The sequence below is a fragment of the Jaculus jaculus genome, chromosome 2 (assembly GCF_020740685.1).
Source record: "Jaculus jaculus isolate mJacJac1 chromosome 2, mJacJac1.mat.Y.cur, whole genome shotgun sequence".
NCBI classification, from domain to species: domain Eukaryota; kingdom Metazoa; phylum Chordata; class Mammalia; order Rodentia; family Dipodidae; genus Jaculus; species Jaculus jaculus.
This window is the reverse complement of record NC_059103.1, coordinates 9,437,981-9,464,869: the sequence shown is the minus strand read 5'-3', so window position 1 is coordinate 9,464,869 and position 26,889 is coordinate 9,437,981. Positions and strand designations below refer to the sequence as shown.

General features: G+C 51.4%; 1 protein-coding gene and 1 long non-coding RNA gene across 6 annotated transcripts; one reads left to right on the top strand and one right to left on the bottom strand.

Annotated features, from left to right (window-relative positions):
• Positions 1–2,935: 2,935 nt before the first annotated feature.
• On the bottom strand, positions 2,936–21,324 carry Nyap1 (neuronal tyrosine phosphorylated phosphoinositide-3-kinase adaptor 1). Of its 5 annotated transcripts, none has more exons than XM_045144172.1 (7): positions 20,917–21,122; positions 19,807–19,958; positions 18,027–18,373; positions 15,617–17,131; positions 14,348–14,557; positions 13,175–13,284; positions 2,936–3,007 (listed from the first exon to the last, which is right to left on the bottom strand). In XM_045144172.1, exons 2-7 carry the CDS (start codon positions 19,872–19,874, stop codon positions 2,951–2,953), a joined length of 2,307 nt encoding a protein of 768 aa, XP_045000107.1. In that variant the 5' UTR covers positions 19,875–19,958; positions 20,917–21,122; the 3' UTR covers positions 2,936–2,950. The 5 variants fall into 5 exon arrangements, with proteins under 5 accessions (XP_045000107.1, XP_004666371.1, XP_045000104.1 ...); XM_004666314.2 differs by lacking the exons at positions 2,936–3,007; positions 20,917–21,122 and adding exons at positions 9,898–10,834; positions 21,229–21,324; XM_045144169.1 differs by lacking the exon at positions 2,936–3,007 and adding an exon at positions 9,898–10,834 and having other exon boundaries at positions 20,917–21,124.
• LOC123458786 lies at positions 18,400–22,947 on the top strand. The gene is made up of 3 exons (XR_006635783.1): positions 18,400–18,437; positions 19,677–19,751; positions 21,962–22,947. It is a non-coding gene; the product is annotated as an uncharacterized LOC123458786 (long non-coding RNA).
• The last annotated feature ends 3,942 nt before the right edge of the window (positions 22,948–26,889 follow it).

Here is a 26,889-nt window from a genome sequence, read left to right as displayed (position 1 = left end):
ACCAGGGCCTCTAGCCCTGCAGACGAACACCGCACACATGCACCAGCTCATGCATCTGGCTTATGTGGGTCCTGGGGAATCGAACCTGGATTCTTTGGCTTCGCAGGCAAGCGCCTTAACTGCTAAGCTTTCTCTCCAGCCCTATTTTTATTTCTTTTTTTGCAGGCAGAGAGAGATAGGAGTCAGAGAGAAAGGGCATGCCAGGGCCTCTAGATGCTGCAAATGGACTCCATGTGGCATGTGCCACTTTGTGCATCTGGCTTTACATGGGTACTGGGGACTCAAACCTAGATAATTAGGCTTTGCAGGCAAACACCTTAACCAGGGCTAGCCATTGGTCCAGCCCTCAAGTTATTGTATATGCTTTCTTGCACATTTCTTTATTTTTTTTATTTTGTTCATTTTTTATTTATTTGAGAGCCACAGACACAGAGAGAAAGACAGATAGAGGGAGAGAGAGAGAATGGGCGCGCCAGGGCTTCCAGCCTCTGCAAACAAACTCCAGAGGCATGCGCCCCCTTGTGCATCTGGCTAACGTGGGTCCTGGGGAATGGAGCCTCGAACCGGGGTCCTTAGGCTTCACAGGCAAGCGCTTAACCGCTAAGCCATCTCTCCAGCCCTTCTTTATCTTTATTTTTATTAGCATTTTCTATGATTATAAAAAAAAATCCCATGGTAATTCCATGCCTCCCCCCTCCCACACTTTCCCCTTTGAAATTCCATTCTCCATCATATGCACATTTCTTTATTCATTAATTTTCTGTGAACTGCTTCTTGCATTCAAACCATTTCAACTGCATCCAATTTTAACTTCAGTGTCCCACTATTATCATAAATTATTATTTTACTTGTGTGTCTATGCGCATGCATGTGCCACAGTGCACATGGGGAGGTCAGAAGACAACTTCAAGGTGGACACCTCTTTTTTTTTAATCAGAGAGAGAGAGAGAGACCAAGAGAGTGAGCGAGTGCAAGAGAGGGAGAAAGAGACAGTATTGGTGCGCCAGGGCCTCCGACCACTGTAACCGAACTCCAGACGCGTGCGCCATCTTGTGCACATGTATTACGTTGCATGCTTGTACCACAGTGCGTCTGGCTTACGTGAGACCTAGAAAGTTGTACCTGAGTCCTTAGGCTTTACAGGAAAGCACCTTAACTAGCTAAGCCATCTCTCTAGCCCTCTTTAAAACAAACAACAAAAAAAAAAACACATTTATTTGGGCTGGAGAGATGGCTTAGCGGTTAAGCGCTTGCCTGTGAAGCCTAAGGACCCCGGTTCGAGGCTCGGTTCCCCAGGTCCCACGTTAGCCAGATGCACAAGGGGGCGCACGCGTCTGGAGTTCGTTTGCAGAGGCTGGAGGCCCTGGCGCGCCCATTCTCTCTCTCTCCCTCTATCTGTCTTTCTCTCTGTGTCTGTCGCTCTCAAATAAATAAATAAATAAAATAATAAAAAAATTAAAAAAAAATTTATTTATTTGAGAGAGAGAGAAGGATGTACATTGGGAGAGAGAGAGAGAATGGGTGCCCCAGGACCTCCAGCCACTGCAAATGTGCATCTGACTTATGTGGGTCCCTGGGGAAATTGTATACCAGGGTCCTTGGGCTTCACAGGGCCTTAACTGCTAAACCATCTCTCCAACCACTTTTTTTTTTTTTTTTTTTTTTTTTTGCCACTGCATGCTCCAGTCTAGCTGGTCAGCAAGCTTCAGAATTCAATCTACCTCCCTGAGCAGTAGGTGCACTAGGATTACAATCACAGGCACCATTTGGTTTTTGACTTTTCTGCGGGTGCTCAGAAGGATCAAACTTAGGTCGGCTGGCTTGCAAGCAAGCATCTCTAATCACTGACCTCTCTCTCCCACCCCCACCATGAATGACTTAGTCAATACCATACTAATGAATTTTGGGGCTGTTTCCAATTCTCCATTATTTCAAACAATGCTACAATTGGCACCCTTACCCACTGAGCTTTGCATATGTGTATAACTATTTCTGTAGAATAAATTTCTGAAAATGGAATTTTGAAGTCAACATTGTAGACATTTAAAAGTTTAAGAAATATCTGAGCCAGGCATGGTGGCATGGTGGTACATGCCTGAAATCCCAACACTTAAGAAGTTGCCCTGGGAAGCTTTTCCCCTGGGAGCTGTGGACACACATCTTCACCCCAAATAGGGCTCAGATGACACACTAAAGTACCAATACCAATGAGTTTATTGGGGGTCACTTACAGAACATTTAGGAACATGGGGCCCCCTGAGCCTGAGGGCTTACTTACAGAGCATCGGGAGCCCAGAGCAGCCACACCTCAGAGAAGTCTCATTCCACCCCAATGACAACTTCCCTGTGGCCGCTTTTAGAAGCTACATGGCCCTCACTGTGCTGGGGTTTCCCCGGCAGATGCTCCCCCTCAGCCTCAGGGTGAGGGCTTCCTTACAGAGCATGGAGACTCAGAGACACCACCAAGCTCATTGTTCCTAGAAAAAATATTTTTAATTATAATTTTTATTTGAGAGAAAGAAAAGGGGGAGACAGAGAGAGATAAGGGGCACACCAGGGCATCCAGCCACTGCAAATGAACTCCAGATACATGTGTCACCTCGTGCATCTGGCTTATGTGGGTCCCGGTGAAGTGAACCTGGGTCCTTTGGCTTTGCAAGCAAATGTCTTAACTGCTAAGCCATCTCTCCAGCTGCGTCCCTAGATCTTTTCATTCTCTGTATGCACGATCTCCCGGCTGAAGTCACGAAATCTTGTGTGTTGTCTATTGCATACAGCTGGAGCAGGGAGCATGTAAATCTCAGGTGTGGGGGGGAGGTCTGATGAACCTCCCCACACCATCACTTGTGAGTTGACCCAGCTGCTTGTGATAAAGCCGGCAATAGTTAACTCCTTTCAATGCGTAGGAACTTTGCCATACAACAGAAATGGAAGCAAGAGGAGCAGGAATTCAAAGCCATCCTTGGCTGCATAGCAAGTTTGAGTCCAGCCTAAACTTTTTGAGACCCTGTCACAAAAAAAAAAAAAAAAAAGTGTTAAGATGATCAAACTGAAGATCGTGGTGCATGTCTGTAATCCTAGTACTTGGAAGACTGAGTCAGGACGATCATGAATTTCATATTAGCCTGGGATACTCAGACTTATCTTAAAAAAAAAAAAAAAGAAATCAAAGGCTTTTGAGGGCTGGAGAGATGGCTTAGTGATTAAGGCATTTGCCTCTGAATCCTAAGGACCGAGGTTCAATTTTCCAGTACCCACATAAGCTAGATGTACAAGGTGGTACATGCACCTGGAGTTCATTTGTAAGTGGCTGAGGCCCTGGCACACCCATTCTTTCTATCTGCCTACTTCTCTGTGTTGCTCTCAAATAAATAAATAAATAATATATATATATAAAGTATTTTGAGCCAGGCATAGTAGCACACGCCTTTAATCCAGCACTTGGGAGGCTGAGGTAGGAGGATCAACATGAGTTCAAGACCAGCCTGAGCTAGAGTGAGTTCCATGTCAGCCCGTGCTACAGTGAGATCTTATCTCCCAAAACAAAACAAGAAGGGCTGAAGAGATGGTTCAGCAGTTAAAGGCACTTGCTTGCAAAGCCTGATGCTTGGGTTCAATTCCCTAGCGCCCATGTAAAGCCAGATGCACAAAACGGTACGTGTATCTGGAATTTGTTTGCACTGGCAAGGGGCCCTGACATGTCCATACTCACTCTCTCTGCTTCTTTCTCTGTCTCTCTAATACCTCTGCCTCCTGAGTGCTGGGATCAAGGTGTGTACCACCATGCCTGGCAAAGTCTTTTATTGTAAATATTTATTCTTTATTTATTTGCAAGGAGAGAGAAAAACAGGGCCTCTTGCCACTGCAAACAAACTCCAGATTCAACACCACCTTGTGCATCTGGCTTTACTTGGGTCCTGGGGAATTAAACAGTGGCCATCACGCTTTGCAAGCAAGCATCCTCAACCGCTGAGTCATCGCTCCAGCCCCACATTTAAGTCTAAGAAAGAATCGTTCAAGAAACAAAAATAATTTTTTTAAGCTGGGCGTGTGTGTGGTAGCACACCCCTTTAATCCCAGCACTCGGGAAGCAGAGGTACGAGGATCACTGTGAGTTCAAGGCCACCCTGAGACTACGTAGTGAATTCCTGGTCAGCCTGGGCTAGAGTGAGACCCTACCTCAAAAAACAAGCAATCAAACTATATATGTGTCTTTTTGAGACAGTGTCACATGTAACCTAGGCTAACCCTAACGTTCACTATGTAGCTGAGGTTGACCTTGAATTTCTAATCCTCCTACCTCTATCTCCTGAATGCTGGGGTCATAGACATGTGCCACTACACCTGGCAAGAAACAGGTATGGATCACTCTTTTCCAAACTAACTCCTACTAGTGACAGGTGCCCATGTGTGCTTGGAGTCATGTCTGCATTTTATTTTTAATTCTATTTATTTTCAAGGAGAGAGTGAGAATGAATAGAGGTATGTATGCTATGGCCTCTATCCACAGCAAACAAACTCCATATACATGTGCCACTTTGTACATCTGGCTTTATGTGGGTCCTGGGGAATCAAACCCAGGCCTTAGGCTTTTTAGGCAAGCATCTTAACCACTGAGCCATCTCTCCAGCCCATGACTTGACTTTTTATTCTGAAGACTTGATTATTCTAGACCTCTGCTAGGACCAAGCCTTGTTTTTGTTTTAGTGTTTGATAGGGCAGGTCACCCTGTTATTCTCCTGTTGCAGAATGTTCCAGTTTTTCCCATTATCATACAGGATGAACTTTAAATTTTAACAAGTTTCCCAGATAACTCTCATAACTGCATTGGATTTATTTGAAAACTGACATCTTTTATATTGAGTCTTTTATTTAAGAACAGAACAAGTTATTCTTTGCTCCTTCAAATCTTCCTTTTTTATTTAATATATTTTTTTAAGTTTTTGGGCTTAGATACAGCTCCATTGTAGAGCAGTTGCCTAGCATGCACAAGATCCTAGGTTTAATTCCTGGATCTCCAGTACTATAAACAAACAAAAGACAAAAAATATATATTTTTGAGGTGCTAGGGATCAAAGCCAGTGTCTTGTGCATGCTAGGCAAATACCTTAGCACTGAGCTACACCTCAGAGCAGTCTTTAATAAAATATTTGCCGGGAGTGGTGGTGCACATCTTTAATCCTAGCTCTCTGGAGGCAGAGGTAGGGGGATTGCTGTGAGTTCAAGGCCAGCCTGAGACTACATAGTGAATTCCAGGTCAGCCTGGGCTAGAGTGAGACCCTACCTTGAAAAACCAAACGTATATATGGGGAGTGGGCTGGGAGCTGGGACCTCTTCCCTCTGCTTTTTTTGGGTCTGGCTTATATGGGCGGCTTGGGAAATGAACCCCAGGCCCACAGGCTTCACAAATAAGAGCCCTTAACTGCCGAGGCATCTTTACAGTCCCAGCCCTTTTGTTTGGTTTTTCAAGGTAGGGTCTCACTCTGGTCCAGGCTGACCTGGAACTCACTATGTAGTCTCAGGATAGCCTCGAACTCATGGTGATCCTCCTATTTCTGCCTCCCAAGTGCTGGGATCAAAGGCATGTGCCACAATGCCCTATGCCAGCCCTCTTTTTGTAAATGACTGGAAGGACTTTAGTTTTACTAGTCAATTCAATATGCAATCTAGCTTTTCTACATTTCTTGATAATGTTACTCCTAAATATACTAGGATTCTTGGTTTGTTTTTTTTTTGTTTGTTTGTTTTTTGTTAATTTAGTCTTGCCAGGTATGGTGGCACACGCCTTTAATCCCAGTACTTGGGAGGCAGAGGCAGGAGGATCACCGTGAATTCGAGGCCACCCTGAGGCAACATAGTGAATTCCAGGTCAGGGGCTTGGCTAGAGTGAGAACCTACCTGGAAAACAAAAACAAAACAAAAAAAAAATGAGTCTGTAACTGTTTTTATTTATTTATTTAAATTTGCAAGCATAGACAGAGAGAACAGAGACAGAGAGAGAAGAGAGAGAGAAGGTCGCGCCAGGGCCTCCAGACACTGCAAATGAACTCCAGATGCGTACACTACTTTGTGCATCTGGCTTTAGGTGGGTACTGGGGAGTTGAACCCCGGTCACTTGGCTTTGCAGACAAGTGCCTTAACCATTGACAGATCTCTCCAGCCCCCTGTTGCTCTTATTAATGGAATATTTCTTTCCAGTCTCCCAATGAAAGCTAAACAAAAAAAGCATGTAGGGCTAGAGAGACAGCTCAGCGGTTAAGGTGCTTGTCTGCAAGGCCTAATGAAGCAAGTTTGATTCCCCAGTACCCCCATAAAGCCAGATGCACATGTGCCTGGAGTTCATTTGCAGTGGCTGGAGGCCCTGGTGCGCCCAATCTTGCTCTGTCTTCTCTCTCTGTTTGAAATAAATATTTTTTAAAAAGCATTGGGGCTGGGCCTGGTGGCGCACGCCTTTAATCCTAGCACTCAGGAGGCAGAGGTAGGAGGATTGCCAAGAGTTCAAGGCCACCTGAGACTACATAGTGAATTCCAGGTCAGCCTAGGCTAGAACGAGACCCTACCTCAAAGAAGGAGGAGGAGGAGGAGGAGAAAAAGCAGAAACAACCGTCCTCATACCACTTAAAACACCTCTTGCATTATCCACTACATTTCTGGAAACTATTCTAGCAGGTAACACACCTTTCAACCTATACAGTCATCACTGTTTCACGTTCAACTTTATTTTATTTGGGAGGGGGGTTCGAGAAAGGGTTTCACTCTAGCTCAGGCTCTCCTGGAATTCACTATATAGTGTCAGGGTGACCTCAAACTCACTGCGATCCTCCTACATCTGCCTCCCGAGTGCTGGGATTAAAGGCGTGCACCATCATGCCCGGCCATTTTTTTTTTAATCACTCTGAAGTCCCACTTTCTGGTCATTTCCCCACCCACCTCAGTCTGCTCCAAACCTGGGCTTCACATAGGACCAGGTCTGTTCCCTCATCTCAATCATGGGGATGCTTTTCTTCAGCTTTAGCCTGCAACTCTCCTTGCTCCCATCCTCCCAGATTCCCTCCAGAGAGATAGATCACGGGCCAGGATTCCTCTGCACTCATTCCCAAGAGCCAGCATCTTGTTTTAATGCTCATTGTTCTGAATTTTAGTTTTTTTTAAAAAAATAATTTGTTTTTATTTGTTTATTTGAGACAGAGAGAGAGAGAGAGAGGAGATGAGAGAAAGAACAGGCATGCCAGGGTCTTCAGCAGCTTGCAAATTTTAATAAATAAATAAAAACAGTTAGACTCATTTTTTTTGTTTGTTTTGTTTTTTCACTGTGAGACTTTAGCAATTCCAGATGCATGTACCACCTTGTGCATCTGGTTTATGTGAGTCCTGGGGAATCAAACCTGGGTTCTTTGGCTTTATAGGTAAGTACCTTAACCACTAAGCTATCTCTCCAGTCTCCTGATTTTTAAGGTTTTTTAAAAAATATATTTTAATAGGTTGATATTGTATATATGTAAGTACAGTGATTGAGATGGGGAAGTAATATGATGGAGAATGGAATTTCAAAGGGGAAAGTGTGGGGGGAGGGAGGGAATTACCATGGGATTTTTTTTATAATCATGGAAAATGCTAATAAAAATTTTAAAAAATAAAATATATATATATATGTATATATTTTTAAATTTTGCTGGGCTGGTGGCGCATGCCTTTAATCCCAGCACTCAGGAGGCAGAGGTAGGATGATAGCTGTGAGTTCAAGGCCAGCCTGAGACTACAAAATGAATTCCAGGTCAGCCTGGGCTACAGCGAGACCCTACCTCAAAGAAACCAAAAAAATTTTTTTAATTTTAATTAATTTATTTATATGATAGAGAAAGAAGGAAGGAGAGAGAATGGGTGCACCATGGCCTCTAGCCACTGCAAATGAACTCTAAATGCATGCACTCCCTTGTGCAGATGGCTAATGTGGATCTTGGGGAATCGAACCAGGGTCCTTTGGCTTTGCAGGCACACACCTTAACTGCTCAGCCGTCCCCCTAGCCCAACTTTTAAGTTGTTTTTTTTTTTTTAATTAAAAAGTACTTATTTGCCAGCAGAGAGAGAATACAGACAGATGGCAGTACCAGGGCCTCCAGTCACCGCAAACAGATTTCAGACTCATGTGCCACCTTGTGCAACTGGCTTACCTGGGTACTAGGTAATCAAACCTGGGTCCTTAGGCAAGGGCCTTAACCACTGAGCCATCTCTCCAGCCCTTGTCTGTTCTTTATTAGGCAGAGCCCTACTGTGTAGCCCAGGCTGGCCTCAAACTACTTTCCTGCCTTGGCCTCCTGAGTTCTGGGATCACAGCATCACTCTATGCGCATCTGGCTTTCTGTAGGTCCTGGGGAATTGAACCTGGCATGTCAGGCCTTGAATCAAGTGCCCTTAACCACCGAGTCATCTCTTTAGCACACAAAAAGTATGTATTTATACATTTGGGAGGAGAGTTTATGAACACGCCAGGGCCTCTGCCGTTACAAATGAACTCCAGACACTTGTGCCAGCTTTGGGCATCTGGCTTTACGTGCTACTGTGGACCAGAACGCTGGCAGACTTACAAGCACCTCCTTTTTTGTTTGTTTGTTTGTTTTTGTTTTTCGAGGTAGAGACTCACTCTAGCCCAGGCTGACCTGGAATTCACTATGTAGTCTCAGGGTGCCTCAAACTCATGTGATCCTCCTACCTCTGCCTCCCCAAATTCTGGGATTAAAGGTGTGCGCCACCACGCCTGGCTCTTTATTTCTGCTTTTTGGACACAGACTGTACCTCCAATGTGCCATGTAGACAAGCGTGACCTTGAACTGGTGAGCCGCCTGCCTCACTTCCTGAATGTTGGGGTTACAGCTGTGCACCCCCACGGTTGGTGTCGAAGATCAAGCCCAGGGATTCTCCAGGCTCCATCAGTCAAACACTCTGCCAACTGAGCCGCAACCCACGCCCACATCCCTCCCTCCTTTACTTTTCAAAAATATCTTATTTATTTATTTATTTATTTGACAAAGAAAGAGGGAGCACGAGAGAGAGAAAGAGAGAGAAAAGGGGCGCACCAGGGCCTCCAGCCACTGCAAACGAACTCCAGAAGCGTGCACCCCCTTGTGCATCTGGCTAACGTGGGTCCTGGGGATCGAACCTGGGTCCTTTGGCTTTGCATGCAAGTGCCTTAACCGCTAAGCCCTCTCTCCAGCTCTCCTTTACTTTTATTTTACTTTTAGTGGTACTGGGGATGGAGCCCATACTTGACCCGTGCTAGGTAAAGCATCCAGCCCCTCACAGGCAGATCCCAGTAGAGTGCTCTTCCACTGGGGGATTCTAAGCAGGTGCTCTAACCACTAAGCAATGGCCCTAGCCCCTCCCTGGCATAGCCTAGTCAAGTGCTCTATCACTGAGCTCCGCCTCCAGTTCTCTTACCTGTTCTTTTCGGTGTCCTGGCTTTGTCCTGTGTGCTGTGGGCTAGGGTGTGTCTGCTCCCTGCGTAGACTACCAAGTCAAGTCGGCTGAGGACACACCTCACCTCGGAACACTCATTCGACATCAGGGCCAGCAGACATTCAATGAAAACTTCGTGATAGACTGCACGATGGAAATCCCAAAGACTTACCTCAAGTTCCGCCTCTCCCGGTGGCTGGCCCTTTGAACTCCCTCCCACCCAGGGCAATGTGGGAAAAGGAGCAAGTGTACAGACAGAACACAGTGGGCAATGTAAGAAGCCAGCTCTAGTAGGATCATTAGTCTTTTAATATATTATTCTGAAAAGAAAGGAATTAAAAAAAAGTTCCTGACAGCTCTTCTTTTTTTTTTAATTTAAATAAATACCCTTCCCACCTCCCCCCCCACCAGCTAAAATTTCCCTTCTTCCCCCATCACCCCACCCATTCCTGGCTAGACCCCTCACCCCAGAACTACGTAAGATGCCTGTTTCCAAGCAGGCCACACTCACTACCAAATTCTGGCAAAATTGTAAATACTGTACATTGTCTGAGCCCTTCCCTTCTGACTCCACTACCTAAGCAGACCCGTCCCTGGGCTCTGGGTGGGCATGGAGGGCGGGCCTTTAGGCACGGGCCTTGGAGAGAGTGCAATCTCAGGCTCCATTCTCCACCCTCTGCTCTGGAGTAGGTCAGAAGGGCCCAGAATTGTTCTACAGACTAAAATAAATAACAAAATAAATACCCTTCCCGGCTTCCCCCGACCCTCAGTAAGAGCAGCTCTCTGGGTCACGCTAGCGGTCCCCTTCTATACGCCCCGCCCCACCTTCCTCCAAACCCCTCCCTCTTTCTTTCCCCCACGGTGACCTCCACCTTGGCCTTGGCCTTCCCCCCGGAAGAGGGGTCTAGGGCACTCAGGCCGCCCCCTCTCCCGACATCAAGCAAACCCTCTCCCTTGCCCAGATGGCTTGGGGTGCTGCTAATAACACCCCAAGCCCCGATGGGCCTGGCAGGGGCACGCTCCCCTGGGTCCCCTCTCTCTCTCTCTCAAGTCAAAAGCAGAGCTCCGCTGGCCCCCCCCCCCCAGGCCAGCTGTCCCTGGCCGCCCCGCTCCCTCCTCAGATGGCAGTGTCCCAGAGGACTGTGTGCTGCCGGCGGCAGGGTGGGGTGCCAGATTTGCGGGGTTCGGGCCCCCGCCGCCAGCTGGGGAGGATAGGCATGCTCTCCTGCTTGCAGAGCCCGCGGTCCGGGCGGTGGCGCGCCTTGATCTCCTTGCACACGCAGCGCTTGCGCTCGATCACCTCCAGCAGCTTGCCGTCGCGCTCGCGGGCCGGCTGGGGGGGCAGGGGCAGCGGCAGGGGCAGCGGCAGCGCAGGGTGGGTCTGTGCCAGCAGCACCCCCACACACACATGAGAAAGGAAGAGATGAAAGATAGGAGGAGGAGAACGACCCCTCTCACACACACACCCTAGTAAGTCCCTGCTCCTCTGTCCTTTCCCGCCCTGCCCCGCTGGGGTTGTTGATAGGGACAGAAATCCAACCACCTGCACCCTAACCACTCGCCCTAGTGCCACACTGGCCTACCTCACCTTGAGGAAGGAGCCTTAAAAAAAAGTTTTTTTGGGGGGGGGGGCTAGGGAAGTGGCTCAGAGGTTAAAAGCTCTTGCTTGCAAAGCCTACCTGCCCTGGTTTGACTCCCCAGTGCCCACATAAAGCCAGATGCTCAAAGTGGCTGGTGCTTCTGGAGTTTGTTCTCAGCGGCAGGAGGCTCTGGGGTGCCCTTATTTACCCTCTCTCATAAGTGAATGAGTGAATGAATAAATACATAGCGGGCTGGAGAGATGGCTTAGCGGTTAAGTGCTTGCCTGTGAAGCCTAAGGACCCCTGTTCGAGGCTCGATTCCCCAGGACCCACGTTAGCCAGATGCACAAGGGGGCGCACGTGTCTGGAGTTCGTTTGCAGCAGCTGGAGGCCCTGCCTGTTCTCTCTCTCTCTCTCTCTATCTGCCTCTTTCTCTCTGTCACTCTCAAATAAATAAAAATGAACAAAAAAATAATAGAATAAATACATAGGGCTGGCGAGATAGCTCAGTGGTTAAAGGTGCTTGTTTGTACAGCCTGACATCTCCTGGGTTCAATTCCTCAGCACCCACATAAAGCCAGGCACAAAAAGTGACGCATCTGGAGTTTACTTTGCAGTGGCAGGATGCCCTGGCACATCCACTCATTCTAATTCTCATTCTCGTTCTTTCACTACTTGCAAATCAATTCATTTATTTATTAAGAATTTTTTAAAATGTCTACTCAGATCAGGCATGCATTTTTTCTAATTTGCACCTTCAGAGGGTCTTTTTTCCTAAACTGCTGTAAGGTGTGGACTTGACTATGGTGGACCAGAATCACTGCAGTGCCCTCCCTCCCTGTCCATCTCCCCCCCCCCCATGCAGGGTCTCACTCTAGCCCAGGCTGATCTGGAATTCACTCTGTATTCTCAGGGTAGCCTCGAACTCATGGCAACTCTCCTGCCTCTGCCTCCCAAGTGCTGGGATTAAAGGCATGCACCACCACGCCTGGCTACCTGCCCATCTTAAGTGGTTTCACACCAGAAGGTGCCTCTGGGCTTTTAGTCCCTAGTTCCCATCAGTCTGAGCAGGCTACACTGGCCTAGGTTCAAGCCTGAGTTCTCTTCTCCCTTCCCTTCCTTCTTTGCTTCCTTTTCTTCCTTCCTGCGGATACTTCCCTCCTTTCAGATTTTTTTTTTTTTTTTTCGAGGTAGGGTCTCACTCTGGTCCAGACTGACCTGGAATTCACTGTGGAGTCTCAGGGTGGCCTCGAACTCACGGCGATCCTCCTACCTCTGCCTCCCGAGTGCTGGGATTAAAGGCGTGCGCCACCACACCCGGCTTCCTTTCAGATTATTTTTAAAATTCATTTGTGGGTGTGTGCGTGTGTGCTACGGTCTCCCGACACTGCACACGAATGCCCCACTAGCTTCTCAAGCAAGCACCTTTTTAAACTGCTGAGCCATATCACCAGCCTCATTCCTTAAGTTTTCTGAGACAAAGTCACACAGCCCAGGCTGGCCTCAAACTCACTATGTATCTGACGTGAACCCCTGATCCTCCTGTCTCCATCTCCCAAGTCCTGACATTATAGCTGTGTGCCTGCCCTGACCCCTTTCTTGCACCTTCTCTCTCTCTCTCTCTCTCTCTCTCTCGTTTATTTATTTATTTGACAGAGAAAGAGGGAGAGAGAATAGGCATGCCAGGGCCTCTAGTCACTTCAAAGGAACTCGAGAAGAGAGTGCCCCTTGTGCATCTGGCAAACGTGGGTCCTGGGGAATTGAACCTGGGTCCTTTGGCTTTGCAGGTAAATGCCTTAAACCCTAAGCCATCCCTCCTGCCCTAGTTTTTGTTTGTTTGTTTGTTTTTGAGGTAGGGTCTCACTCTTGCCCAGGCTGACCTGGAATTTACTTTGTAGTCTCATGGTGGCCTTGACCTCAGACCATCCTCCTACCTCTGCCTCCCAAGTACTGGGAATAAAGGCGTGCGCCACCACGCTCCCCTTCCCTGTTTTGATGTGTTTTGCGACTGGATTTTCCTATGTAGCCCAGGCTGGCCTCCGGCTTTTGCTGGAATTACAGGTATGAACTAGGGTGCCTGACTTTCTTGCTTTTCCCACTCCACCCACTCCTTCACAGATAAAAGGAAGAGCAAACCTCACCTGGCTCAGGGCATCCCTGGGCTGGCTGCAGGGCCGGGGTGTGTGGAGCGCGGCCTGCCGGACTCCGGATGTGGAGGCAGATCGCCCCAGGCGATAGCCTCCTGTGAAGTCTGCGGTCAAAGAATCAGAGATAAAAAAGAGAGAGAGAGGGCTGGAGAGATGGCTTAGCGGTTAAGCGCTTGCCTGTGAAGCCTAAGGACCCCGGTTCCCCAGGACCCACGTTAGCCAGATGCACAAGGGGGCACACGCGTCTGGAGTTCCTTTGCAGTGGCTGGAGGCCCTGGCGTGCCCATTCTCTCTCTCTCCCTCTATTTGTCTTTCTCTCTGTGTCTGTCGCTCTCAAATAAATAAATTAATTAATTAAATTAAAGAGAGAGAGAGAGAGAGGTCTATTGGTGCTGGAAGCCCTGACTCCCCGGAGGAAGCTTCAGCTGGCCTCTGCCTGCTTCATCAGAGGAAGGATATAGAGGTGCAATATTAAGATTTAGGGCCTTGGGCTGGAGATACACTCAGAGTAGAGCATTTGCCTAGGGTTGCTAGTGAGGGCTGGGGGCGTGGCTCAGTGGTAGAGCTCCTGCCTAGAATCCCCAGTGAGGGGCTGGGGGCGTGGCTCAGTGGTAGATCTCCTGCCTAGAATCCCCCAGTGAGGGGCTGGGGGCGTGGTTCAGTTGTAGAGCTCCTGCCTAGAATCCCCAGTGAGGGGGCTGGGGTGTGGTTCAGTGGTAGAGCTCCTGCCTAGAATCCCCCAGTAAGGGGCAGGGGTGTGGCTCAGTGGTAGAGCTCCTGCCTAGAATCTCCCAGTGAGGGGCTGGGGGTGTGGCTCAGTGGTAGAGCTCCCGCCTAGAATCCCCCAGGGAGGGGCTGGGGGCCTGGCTCAGTGGTAGAGCTCCTGCCTAGAATCCCCCAGTGAGGGGCTGGGGGTGTGGCTCAGTGGTAGAGCTCCTGCCTAGAATCCCCAGTGAGGGGCTGAGGGCGGGGCTCAATGGTAGAGATTGTGCCTGGCAGGTGAGATATCCAGGGTTCCATTTCGGGTTCCATCCCCAGCACAACAGGGGCAAGAGGGTTTAGAGCCATGGATATGGGTTGATGGGAGGTCAGGATGGGCCAGCTTGGATCCAGGAGATTCCCCGTTCACCCCCATCTCCGCTTAAGAGTACAAGGACAGGGCGTCACCTCCGTTTCGGTGGCAGGCAGGGAAGGTCTGGCAGGGGATGGGCAAAGCTGTTCGGCTCCCTCCTCGATCATGGTGGATCCTGGCCAGCAGGCCCTCTGCCCCCTGGCTCCTCACAGGAATCCCCGATGCCACCGGACCCCTGTCCTCACGCTCCACCTTGCCTGGACCCTCGGAACTGCCATTCCAGGCCCGCGCACCGTCCTCGACCTCTGCTTGGAGTGACAAGGAAAGCTCGGTGTCTGCATGAGGAACCGGTTCCTCTTTTCCCAGCAACTACACACAATTCAGCATGAATGGCTCCTTTGCAAATCACAGCAGGGATGTGAGGGATCCTACTTCTCAAAACACACACACACACACACACACACACACACGCACGCACGCACGCACACAGGCGGGACCCCCCTCTAGCCACATACAATTCACTGTGGACAGCCTCTTTGCAAATCACAGCAGGGTTGAGGTTTCTGCTTCTCAGTCTTCCAACACACACACACACACGCACACACACACGCACACCTCAGCACTGCCTGGCCCCCTTCCTTTCTACTCTTCGGTACCATCCCTGGGGCTCAGAATCCTATATACCTGCTATTTAGAAACACTTTCTCCTGGTCAGAGGGACCTCGTCTATCCTAACTTAGCTTCCGAACCTCTCCAGTTCTAGTTAGATCCCGAATGAACAACCGGAAACGAGGGATGCTGTACCCCAATAGGGAGAGAATCCCCAACCTTGAGCACCGGAAAGAGGGGGGGGAGAATAAGGGAGGAGGGAAGGGCTGGATGTGAACTAGGCTCATCTCTGAGAGCAGGCCTGGCAGAGCATTGCGTTGCTAGGCAACGGTAGGGGCCTCCCTCTCCTCTCCCTCCTGTCTGCATGGGTTGCCATGGTAATGGCTGGGAGGCAGCTGTGTTTAGCTCCTAGTGTGCGCACACACTCACAAACACACACCCCTGCAGCCCAGGAAAGGGAGGGCCAGGGAGGCGAACGGGACAGGGTCAGATTGTGCCCCATCCCAGATCTTCATGTCCTTTGAACACACATTCCCAGCGACACCCCATCCACTCCTTCTGCTCCCCATTCTCATCTTTCTGGTTGCCCAGAAAACTTTCCAGTTCAGGACAATGGGCTGTGGCTTTTAAATAACCCCTTCAGCATCTCTCCCCCACTCCAAGCTTGTCACCACTAACCCCTTCACCATCTCCCTCTAAACCAACGCCCCCCCCCGCGCCTCCCATCCCCCACCCGTGCCCCACGCCTCACTCACTGTCCCGTTCTTTGGCCTTCCTCCCTCCATACAGGACCTTCCTCTGCAGAGCCCAGCCTGCCCCAAATGTGCCCATCTCTTCCTCTTCCTCCTCTGGCGTTCCTGCACTGGCGATGACATGGGCACAGGAGATGCTGGCAAAGGCACCCCCATCGGGCCCTTGTTCTTGCAGTTGGATCTTGACCATGGGGGATGGTGCCCCCACTCCACAGCCCTTGTTCAGCACCCCCCCAGCCTTGAGGCTCTCATAGGCAGGGGGTCTCTTGAGCCCAGCTGCTGTAGCTGGGTAGGTCCAGAGCGGGGTCAAGGGGCCTGCCGTTGGGTCTGGAAGGCTGTGGGGGGAAGCCAGGCAGCCACGGTGGTGCAGGACCCCAGCTGTTGCGCTCATGACCCCACTATGGGGGCTAGACTTTCCTGGCACAGGAGGTCTCGAACTGGCACACAGCATGCCATGGAGAACGGAGATTTCCTTCTCTGTCTTTGGCTCCCCGACACCTAGGGGTGGACCAGCCGGCAGGACGGAGTGTGTGGTCACCTTGACCGCTGAGTACACCATAGTGTAAGACACAGCCTTGTCCTTGGGAGGGCCAGGGAGCAAGGCGGCTGGGGTAGGGAGGGCTGCCGGCGCCCCCACCGCCTTGGGGCAGATCATGCTGTGCGAATTGGGGAGCTCCCGCTCCCCCCGGGGCTGGCCAGAGCCCTGGGGTGGCAATGGTGTTGAATGGCTCCGAGCTCGGCCTGAAGGTCCCAGCAGGAGCAGGTTGGCAGCAGGGGGTGGAGGCGGTAGGGGAGGCGTCTCCCGCTCTCGTGCAGGCACTTGGGGAGCTGGGGCGGAACCTGCTGGCTCCTTGGAGTGGCAGAGGACCGGTAGCCTTGAGACCCCATCACCAGGGGTACGGGAAGCAGATTTGGCTTGGGGGAAGGCCAGGAGCGGAGGCCGGTGCTGGAGGAGGTTGGGGAAGGGCGGGGGGATTTCACAAGAAGTGGTCTTGGTGGGCGTCCCCTCCCTCCGGCTGGGGAGGGCTGAAGCTGGACGGCGGTGGAGGTGGGGCTGGAGGGCATGAGGCTGGTGGTGTGGAGGGGAGGTGGCCAACAACGGGTGGGCTCCACCGCCCCGGCCTTCCCCTGCCTCGTCGGGCAGGGGGTACTTCATTTCCTCGTATATGGCCTCACTGTCGTCCGAGTCCGAGTCGGCACCAGCTGGAGGAGTTGGGCCCCCACCTCCAAGAGCGGGTCCTGTGAGGCCCCCTCCACTTCGTCCTCCTCCCCTGAAGACATCCCCAACCATCTCAATGTACACCGGCTCCTCCTCCTGAGCACCGGCGTCGGGGTCACCAGCTATCCGCGAGCTCCTGCTGAGGCGCTGCAGGGGCAAGTTCCCCCCGCGAGCGGAGGGCGCTGGGGCGCAAGACTCGTCAAAGGACACAGAGAGCTGGGTGTTGGGGCTGCGCCTGGGCTTCTGCGGTGGAACCTTGCGGCTGGACTCTCGGCCCTCCGGGGTGGGCTTCTGTGAGCCTAGACAGGATGTAAGGAGAGAAAATAAAGTTGGGTTTCCCACGTGCTGGGCAAGTGCTCTCCCACTGAGGCACGCCCCCAGCCCCTCACTGGGGGCTCTAGGCAGGGGGTCTACCACTGAGCCACGCCCCTAGCTTTTTTTTTTTTCTTCTAACTTTCTATTTTGAGCTAGGGTCTTATTAAGTTGCCCAGTCTAACCTTGAACTCACTCTTCAGTAAATGAAGAGAGTTCCTTTCTGACTTCTTTTTTTGTGTGTGGGGGGGATTTTTATTTTATTTATTTGAGAGAAAGAGGCAGAGTGAGGGGGGAGAATGGAAGCGCCAGGACCTTGCAAACGAGCTCCAGACGCATGTGCCACCTTGTGCATCTGGCTTACGTAGGTCCTGGGGAATCGAACCTGGGTCCTTTGGCTTTGCAGGCAAGCGCCTTAACTGCTAAGACATCTCTCCAGCCCACCTTTCTGACTTCTTGACATCCCTTCAAGAATACATCTGCTTGTTCTCTTTCCCCAAACTCCTCCAGTAGGCTGCTTTTCTAGGAGGCAGCTTCTTAGTCTTGTCTTTTTCTTTCTTTCTTTCTTTCTTCCTTTTTTTCCTTTTTGTGCTTGAAAGAGGTGTGGCCCAGAATCTGTAGTCCCTACCCTAAATTCCTTCTTACCTTCGTGTCTTTCCAAGGCCACCAGACTTCCCTAAGAACATTCAGGGAGTGTCTCCTGCCCTTGAATAGTTCATCTGAGGTCCATCCAAAAGGAACCCCTCCATTTCTTTTGGGAATGGAACCTTCCACTTCCATTTGGCTCTTCCCTGAATGAACCTTCCCAGATACCTCCCCTGGCAATGGATCCTCCCAGCTCCCAGCTTCCTCTAGGGAGACGTGGGTGGGGGGGCGTCTTACCTGCTTTCTTGCTGGGAGGCGTTTCTGTCCCTGATCCTGCCATGCTGAGCTTGGTACTAGGGTGTCTCCGGGGCTTGGCTGGGGGTCTTCGAGTGCTGCTGTCCTCCGTGAGACCTCCACCCCCACCCCCAGGTCCACTGTCCATGCTGCCCACCGAATGGCAGGAGAGGGAGCGTGGGGCCATGGCGCTGCGGCAGGGGTGCGGGGTGTGCTCCTGGGAGGCGGGCATCGTCATGAAGCCCATCCTGAGGGAACGACGTAGGGAGGCGATGTCCCGCACTCGGACCCCGGGCCCTGGGCCAGCCCCAGGCCCCGCTGGGCCTGCAGGGGCCACTTCCTTACTGGAACTACGGAGGGAAGATGAGGCAGAGATCAGACACCAGGTTTCGGACTCTCCTTCTTCAGTTCAAGGTTGCTAGCAGCCCCATTTTCCCTAGGGAGTGGGACTGGAACCCGGGGTGAGGGCGCATAAAGGTCTAAGCCAGGAACGTGAGGCCTTTCAGGCAGATTCCAAATGAGAGGGGGCGGTCATGAAGGAAGTCCTATGTGTTGCAGAACCAGGTTCCTGGGGCCGCTGGACCCCTGCCTGGGCATATCCAGCTCACAGCATGTCACTGGGTATGAGTTATAAATCCAGGCCACGGCCACCCAACAGACACACACACTTGCCACCATGGCTCCTCGACTGCCTCACACACTGGCCTGCACCTGCCTTCTGCCTCCTCTCCTCCTGCAGCACACGCTTCCGCTCCCAAATTCAGGGTGCGGTGACCGCACGGCCAGAGTAGACTGCCCCGGCTGATTGCTTCTCTTCCTCCTCTTTTCTCTCTCCCTCATGTCTGCCCTCTGTCAGCCTCTCCAACTCACCCCCATTCCTTTTCACTGTCCCTGGGTTCCCCGGGTGAGTGGAGGGTGGGGGGTGGCTGCCAAAGAAGAGGGGAGAGCTGCTGTGGGGTGGGCTCTCATTAAGGCCCTGTCTACTAACCCTTCATTAGGGAAAGATCGCTGTAGCGATCTCCGCTCTGATTAATCTAATTAACAACAAGAATTAGACTCCACAGTGGCGAGGAGGGAGAAGGGAGCCAGGAGGTAGTTCTGACTCAGACTCCAAGAGGCTGTGCAGTCACTGGGAAGGGAGGAAGAAGGGGAAGTGGGCTGGGAGAGGCTAGGCCTGGATCTCCGGGAGGGCAAAGGCAGAGGGGTCATCATGGATGTGGGAGCAGGGATATGAGGGTCCCCACCTGGCTCTTCTACAGGACCTAACCAAAAAGTCTCCCAACACACACGCACACGCACACACACGCACACATGTAAGCACGCATGCACGCATACACTCAGGCAACCTTGTCAGTCACCCATCTCCCCAGCCTAGGAGTCTGGGAGGATGCTCTTGGAGGGCCCTCAAATAACCCTGTCCCACGTGAGGATAGTGGGGCCTGTTTCTTCCAAGGTCAGGTGACAAGGAAAGCCAGCAGCCAGTCTCAAAATGACAAAAAGTGAGTTGGAAAGGAGTGACTCGGGCTCTTGGGGACAGGGACAAATCAACAGGGTGGTCTAGAGCTGGAAGTCATCCCCCCTCCTCCTCCTCCTAAGGTTAGAAACAAGGCCTGGACCAGGTGTGTGTAACTGTTGCCATTCTGTCCTGAGCAGAGTGGGAGATCCCAGTTCTCACTGATGACAAGCCCTTTGGGTCCCAGGAGGGGCTGTAGCCCAGCAAAAAAGCAGGTAGGCACAGGCAGGCAAAGCGGGGGGGGGGGGGGGGGGGGGGCGGGGGGCTTACCTCCTCTTGGTCTCCTCTTCTTTGTGCTGCCTCCACTCCAGCTTGGTTTTTCGGTAGAGGAGGTTCATGTCGTGGGGCAGGAGGTGGGGGCTGGGGGGCCCTGCTCAGTGCCACCAGGCCCGGGGGGCGGCCCTCCCTGGGTCCCCGATCCACTTGAAGGAGAATGAGTGAGGAAAATAAACATGAAGATACGGGTGGGTGGGTGAGGGCCAGAAATGAATGGAAGAGGGAAAAAAAAAAAAAAAAGGAATAGAGATGTGACTCATAGAAGAAAACACAGACACATGCAGAAAAACAAAAAAGCTTATAAGGCCACCCCCTTCCCAGACAGACAGACATAGACCTGCGTATGCATACACTACCACAACACCCTGACAAAGGTGTTCAGAGCCGCACAGACACTCAGGTTCCCGGCCTGTGTAAATACATCCCGAACCACCCCACACAGACAGCCCCACAAACACACAAGAACTCTGCAGCCACAGAACACATTCGGGCACACCACCCCAAAACCAACCCGTATCTCCAAACAGGAGCCGGCACAGAGGGGCGCAGGGAAACACAAACCCAGACGAGCAAACACACACAGACACAAACACCCACCGACACACCCACAGGCATCCACAGACCTCTAGACGCCCGAATCTGCTATGGAACTGAACACACCTAAGCACAGGGAGTTGTGCTTAGGGCCTACATGCGTACATTGCACCCAGCCGGGGAAAGGGGACCCGGGTCAGGTTTGCTACCCCTTTGGGGGCCCTTGAGGCTTACTGAGGGGTCATGAGGACAGGGTGGGGAGGTTGAAGGAAGGGTTGGGGACACTCATTTGAGCATCTAAAATCTCACTCATCCATCCATCTCCACTCCCTGGCGTTCCCCCTATTCCAGTCCTGGCCTGGCCCTCCGTCCACCCCTATTCCAGTTTCTTAGCTCCCCAGACATGGTCTCCACCTCTCTCCCTCCCTCGCTAATGGCCCAAATCACCTTCTTCCATCTCTAGGATTTGGGAGAACCCAGGTTTCTCCCTCCCAGTCCTGTTCCTGAATCCCACCCGGTGGGGTCTCCAGCCTGGCCCCATAGCAACCTTCTAAGCTGCGGCCTCCGTACCTGCTCTTGCGTCCCTTCCCCCCAAAATTCACTCTCTCCCTTTCGCCTTCAGTCTCACATCTTCTCCCAGGAGACCCTCCTCACGGCCATCCTCTTGCCTCCCCTGTTTGTTCCAAACCTAGCCTGCTTCATCCCTCCACCTCCCTTTGCTTGCAAGGGCCCCACATTGCCGGGGCACCCCTCCTCTTTCCCCTTGTCCTGATACCCTGTCTTCTCAGCCTACCGCCCCTCCAATCTTCCCTTGCCCCATGTCCCCCCCACCCCATCACTGCCTCCCCACATCAAGCCTCCCCAATTTCTACATCACCGTACCTGGTCTGCCCGGCGCCGGCCCCCCCATGCCGGGCTCCGCCCGGAGCAGGAGGAGGGAGGAGGAGAGACACAGAGACTGGGGGGGGGGGAGCCGAGCTGGGCCCTGCCGCAGAGACAGCCCCGCCTCCGGGTCCGCCCCCAGACCCGCCCCCGGCCCCAAACCCACCCTTCCACACCCTCCAAGGACGGAGCGCGAGCGGCCCGGTGCAGCGCAGCAACGCTTGCTGGGGCGCGGGGCGCCGGGACCGTGGAGCCTGCGTTGGGGGGCGAATCGGAGGATGATCGTCGGGTGCAAGGAGCCCCAGCCTTGACTAGAGGGGAATGCTTGCTCTTCGCCGCCCGGTGCCCTCCCTTCAACCCCCCCCCCCGCCCCACTGCCCAGCGGGGCGCGCTGGGTTTGGGTCTCCGAGGCCCCAGCCTAGCGGAGCGCAGCGCTCAGCGGCGCCCCCCAGCGGCAGCTCGAGACTCTCGGCCACCCGCGAACCCCGTGCTCCCCGGGTCCGAGGCTGCTGCTGCTGCTGCTAAGGCTGCCCGGGATCCGCGTGCCATGAGGCGGTGAGGCCGGCAGGGGGTTGGGGGCCCTGCAGGGGCTCGGCGAGAAGGTTCGACCGCTGATGCCCGGCAGAGGGCGTGCTGGCTCGGCCGCGCCCCCTCGTCCCCGTCGCCCCCACCCCCAGGTGCCGGGAGGGCACGGGAGTTGACTGGCTTGGTGCTGGGCCTCCTCCCCCTGCAGCCTCCCAGGCGCCCGGACCTTGTTCCACTGTCTGGGGCTCAAAGTCTTCCGCACGTCCGCCCCCGCGATCCAAGTCATCCTCTACTAACCTTTGACTCCGTGGGCGCGGCCCGCCTGCATGCCTAGGACCACCGTGGACAGCAGCCTGAGAACGAGAGATATGACCTCTTCCTCTCCTCCCCCGTGATCTGTCTTACCAGCTTCCAGAAAAAAAAAAAAAAAAAAAAAAATTCTCACTTTGGTATCTTTGACACGTAGTTCCTCCTGGGTTAGCTTTCAAGAAGACCTCAGTGGTACCCCCAACTGGTTGAAAAATGATCCTAAACTGATGCACGTCCTAATTCCTGGAAACTGTGAATGGTAGTCTATATGGCAAATCCTTTACATACGTGCTGTGCGGCCCGAGGCAAATAGTGCAGGCTGTTTGAGCGTTGCCTTGGCCCTTACCTAACTCTGGCCTGGAGGTGCACATCTGTAATCCCAGCCCTGGGCAGGGGCGCGGGGGAGGGGGTCAGGCAGATCTGGGATTCAAGGTCGTCTCCACTATGCAGCAAGTTAGGACTATGTGAAACTCTGTCTCAAACAAAATAGTAACAATAATATTAATTGGAAGGAAGAGGTTAAGCACGTCATAAGTTAAGAGCCCCACATATCAAAATGGTAAATGCTGAAGAAAGCGGTGTTCAGAATGCTGTCAGCAGAGAGAAGATTCTGGCAGAGAGAAGGGCATGTGGGAGGCTACTTCCTAGACCTCAGAAGCAGGGCCCTGTTAAAGGGAGGCAGACAGGCAGGGGTGTGGATGCATTTTAACAAAGAGATAAAAGTCCATGAAGTGGGAGGGAGTAGAGGCATTGCTTAGCTTTTGCCTGACTCTACAAAGCCGTTATAGCCACACTTGGTGGCTTAGACCTGTAATCCTCACCATTTAGGAAGCTGAGGCAAAGAGGATGGACTGTTCAAAAACCGGTCTAGGTAATTTAGTGATTCCTGTCCAAAAAAAAAAAAAAAAAAAAAAAGCCAGGCCTGGTGGTGCACACCTTTAGTCCCAGCAATCAGGTTAGAAGGATCACCATGAGTTCCGAGGCAGCCTGGGTTAGAGTGAGACTTTGCCTTAAAAAAAGGAAAGAAGCCCGGCGTGGTGGCGCATGCCTTTAATCCCAGCACTCGGGAGGCAGAGGTAGGAGGATTGCAGTGAGTTCAAGGCTACCCTGAGACTATAGTTAATTCCAGGTCAGCCTGGGCTAGGGTGAGACCCTACCTCGAAAATCAAAAAAAAAAAAAAAAGGAAAAAAAGAAGAACCGGGAAGTAGCTCACTGATAGAATGCTTGCTCAACATACCTAAGGCCCGAGGTTCAATCCCCAGTGTGACAACCACCATCACAAGAAAAAAAGTAATGAAGGGTAGAGATATGGCTCAGTGGTTAAGGTGTTTGCCTGCAAAGTCTAAGGACACAGGTTCAGTTCCCCAGGACCCACATAAAGCCAGATGCACAAAGTGGCACATGCGTCTGGAGTTATTTGCTGTGGCTAGAGGCCCTGGTGTGCCTGTTTTCTCTCTCTGACTCCTTATCTCATAAATAAATAAATATTAAAAATATTTTTTAAAAAGTGATGAGTAGCACATGTCTGGAATCCCAGCACTTGGGAGGTTAGAGGCAGGAGGACCAGGAGTTCCTCTGGGATATATGAGACTGCAAAAACAAACAAAAAGAAAGCTGGGAATGTAACTGGTAGAGCTGGGGATGGCAACTGAATGCATTCAAGCCTCAGTACAAAAAAAAAAAAGTGAGCTAAAAAGCACAGAGAGACCAGACGCCTCATTTTAGTCCTTGATGCACTGGCTTTAGACAAATAACTGAGGGTCTCTGGTAGTCAGTTTCCTCAATTGGAGCTCCGTGCCCATCTCTCTTCCTCATGAAATAATGTGAGGGCTTTTCCCCTCTTCCTCCCTCCCTCCCCATTCCTTCTTCCCTCTCCGGAGCCTCATGTAGCCCAGGCTGGCCTCAAACTCACAATGTAGCAGAGGCTAACCTTGAACTTCCAATCCTCCACCTCTTAAGAGGATGATAGGAACTCACTACCATTCCAATTTTATGCAGTGCTCGAGTCAAGAATTTGGTTGGTGCATGCTAGGCAAACATGCCGACAGAGCTACACCCCTCAGTTTCCAGGCTGACTTTTACTGTCTTCCTCCCTTCATTTCTTTCTTTTGAGACAAGTTCTCGTGAAGTCAAGGCTGGCCTCGAACTCCTAATCCTCCTGCCTCCACCTTTCAAACACTGGGATTACGAGTTTGCACAACCACACCCAGCGAGGATTTTGTAATGTACTCAGCTGCAGTTCTGTTTGACTAAAATTAATTAGAGCCCAACACCTCCTGAATCTGAGAGTGACAAAAGATGCGGCCTTTAGATCTTGCCTTGGCTGAAAGAACAATGCTTAGAATGAAGGTTAGGAGGTGCCAAAAAAGGAGAATAGCAGTTGGAAGCGTTTTGTTTCAATGCCAATCACAGAATAGACCCTTTATGTTTCTGCGGGTTTCCTTGAACGACGGAGGCGGATGGGGCTGGGAGGCGACTCAGAGGTTAAGAGCATTAGCTTGCAGAGCCTGCAGGCAGCACAAGCCCCTCAGACACAGAATCTGGTGTTCTCAGCAGCAGAGACTCTGGGGTGCCCCTCACGCTGCCACATGTAAATAAATAATTTTGGGGGGGTGTTTCCAAGGTAGCGTCTCGCTCTAGCTCAGGCTGACCTGGAATTCACTATGTAGTCCCAGAGTAGCCTCGAACTCATGGCGATCCTCCTACCTTTGCTTCCTAAATGCTAGGATTAAAGGCGTGTGCCACCATGCCTGGCTGTGTTTTGTTTTTCTTTCTTTCTTTTTTTTTTTTTGAAAAACATTTATTTGTTTGAGAGTGACAGAGAGAAAGAGGCAGATAGAGAGAGAGAGAATGGGCGCGCCAGGGCCTCCAGCCACTGCAAACGAACTCCAGCCGCGTGCGCCCCCTTGTGCATCTGGCTAAAGTGGGTCCTGGGGAGTAGAGTCTCGAACCGGGGTCCTTAGGCTTCACAGGCAAGCGCTTAACCGCTAAGCCATCTCTCCAGCTCTGTTTTGTTTTTTGAGGGACGGTCTTGTTCTAGGCCAGGTTGACCTGGAATTCACTATGTGCTTGTCAGACTGGCCTTCAACTCATAGAGATCCTCCTACCTCTGCCTCCAGAGTGTTCTGATTAAAGGTGTGAGCCACCACATCTGGAAGAAATAAATAAGAATTTAAAAAATTAAAGAAAACAGAATGATGGAGGGCTGGGGAGATGGCTCAGCAGTTAAAGGCGCTTGCTTGCAAAGCCTGTGGCCTGATTCGATTCCCTACTACTCAAATAAGGCCAGAGGCACAAAGTGTCATATGTGTCTGGAGTTCATTTGCAGTGGTAAACACTCTCAAATAAAGAAATAAAAGTGTTTTTAAAGGGCTGGAGAGATGGCTTAGCAGTTAAGTGCTTGCCTGTGAAGCCTAAAGACCCCAGTTCAAAGCTCGATTCCCCAGGACCCTTAGCCAGATGCACAAGGGGGCGCACACATCTGGAGTTTGTTGGCAGTGGCTGGAGGCCCTGGAGCGCCCATTCTCTCTCTCTTTCTCTGTCTCTCTCTCTCTCTCTTTGCCTCTTTCTCTCTATCTGTTGCTCTCAAATAAATAAATAAAAATGAACAAAAATTTTTAAAATGTTTTTTAAAAATGATAGCCAGGCGTGATGGTACACACCTTTAATCCCAGCACTCTGGAAGCAGAGGTAGGAGGATCACCATGAGGCCAACCTGAATTCCAGGTCAGCCTGAGCTACCGTCAGATCCTACTTCAAAAAACAAAACAAAACAACCCCCCCCCCCAAAAAAATGATGTAGGGGGGATAAAATGGGAGAGATGGGGTGGGGTGGTCCTTTGTTTGTACACGAGTGTGTGTGTCCAGCTGGTGAAGAGAAAACAGGTGAGTGTGTTTATTTACACATTTTCCCATGTATCTATATGAGAGGCAGATAAAAATATACTCAAGTGTGTACAAAGTCCTTGTTCTGAGGGCTGAGAGATGGCTTAGCTGTTAAAGTGCTTGCAGGCAAAGCCAAAGGGCCCTGATGCAACTCCCCAGTACACACATAAGCCAGATGCACAAGGTGGCACATGCATCTGGAGTTCATTTGCAGAGGCAAGAGGCCCTGACATTCCTATGCTATCTCCCTCCCTCCTTGCAAGTAAATATATAAAAATGTATTTTTTTTTAAAGTCCTTGTTCTGCCACTGGATCTGTTTTGGACAGCCTGCATCTCAGTATTCACATTTAAGCAAGGAAGTAGCACCATGTCTGAGATGTGATTCTTAAGTACTGCAGCAGAATCCAAGAAAAGACATTGTGGGGCTGGACAGATGGCTTAGTGGTTAAGGCGTTTGCGTGCAAAGCCTAAGAACTCAGGTTCGATTCCCCAGAACCCATGCAAACCAGGTGCACAGGGTGACACACGTGCAGGCAACTGAAGTTTGTTTCCAATGGCTGGAGGCCCTGGTGCACCCATTCTCACTCTGTCTTTCACCGCCTCCCCACCCCCCCTCTCAAATAAACAAATAAATAAAATATTTTTTAGCAAAAAGACACTGTGGGGTTGGGGATGAAACAAGACTGGTTCTGAGTTGATAACTGTTGTCGGTCCACGGCGGCTGCGTGGGAGTTCATTATTACTATTTTCTCTACTTTGCAGGCGCGCTTGGAGAATGTCCTTCACTATCCTTTGGAAAGGAGCGAGGTGGGGAGCGACAGCGAGCACGTTTCCCAGGCAGTTCCCATGAAAACCACAGACGCGATCACAGACAGCCACACCGTGGCATTTTTTTACGAGGCACGGATGAGCAGCGAGGTAACCCAGGACATGCCTGGCA

Excerpts from the sequence above, each read along its gene's own strand:
- Nyap1 (XM_004666314.2), bottom strand. The coding sequence starts at position 19,874 with ATGAACCTCCTCTACCGAAAAACCAAGCTGGAGTGGAGGCAGCACAAA. Across the intron at positions 17,132-18,026 it reads GCCTCCCAGCAAGAAAGCAG|GCTCACAGAAGCCCACCCCG; the intron begins GTAAGACGCCCC and ends CATCCTGTCTAG. Across the intron at positions 14,558-15,616 it reads GAAGGCCAAAGAACGGGACA|AGGTCGAGGACGGTGCGCGG; the intron begins GTGAGTGAGGCG and ends CACTCCAAGCAG.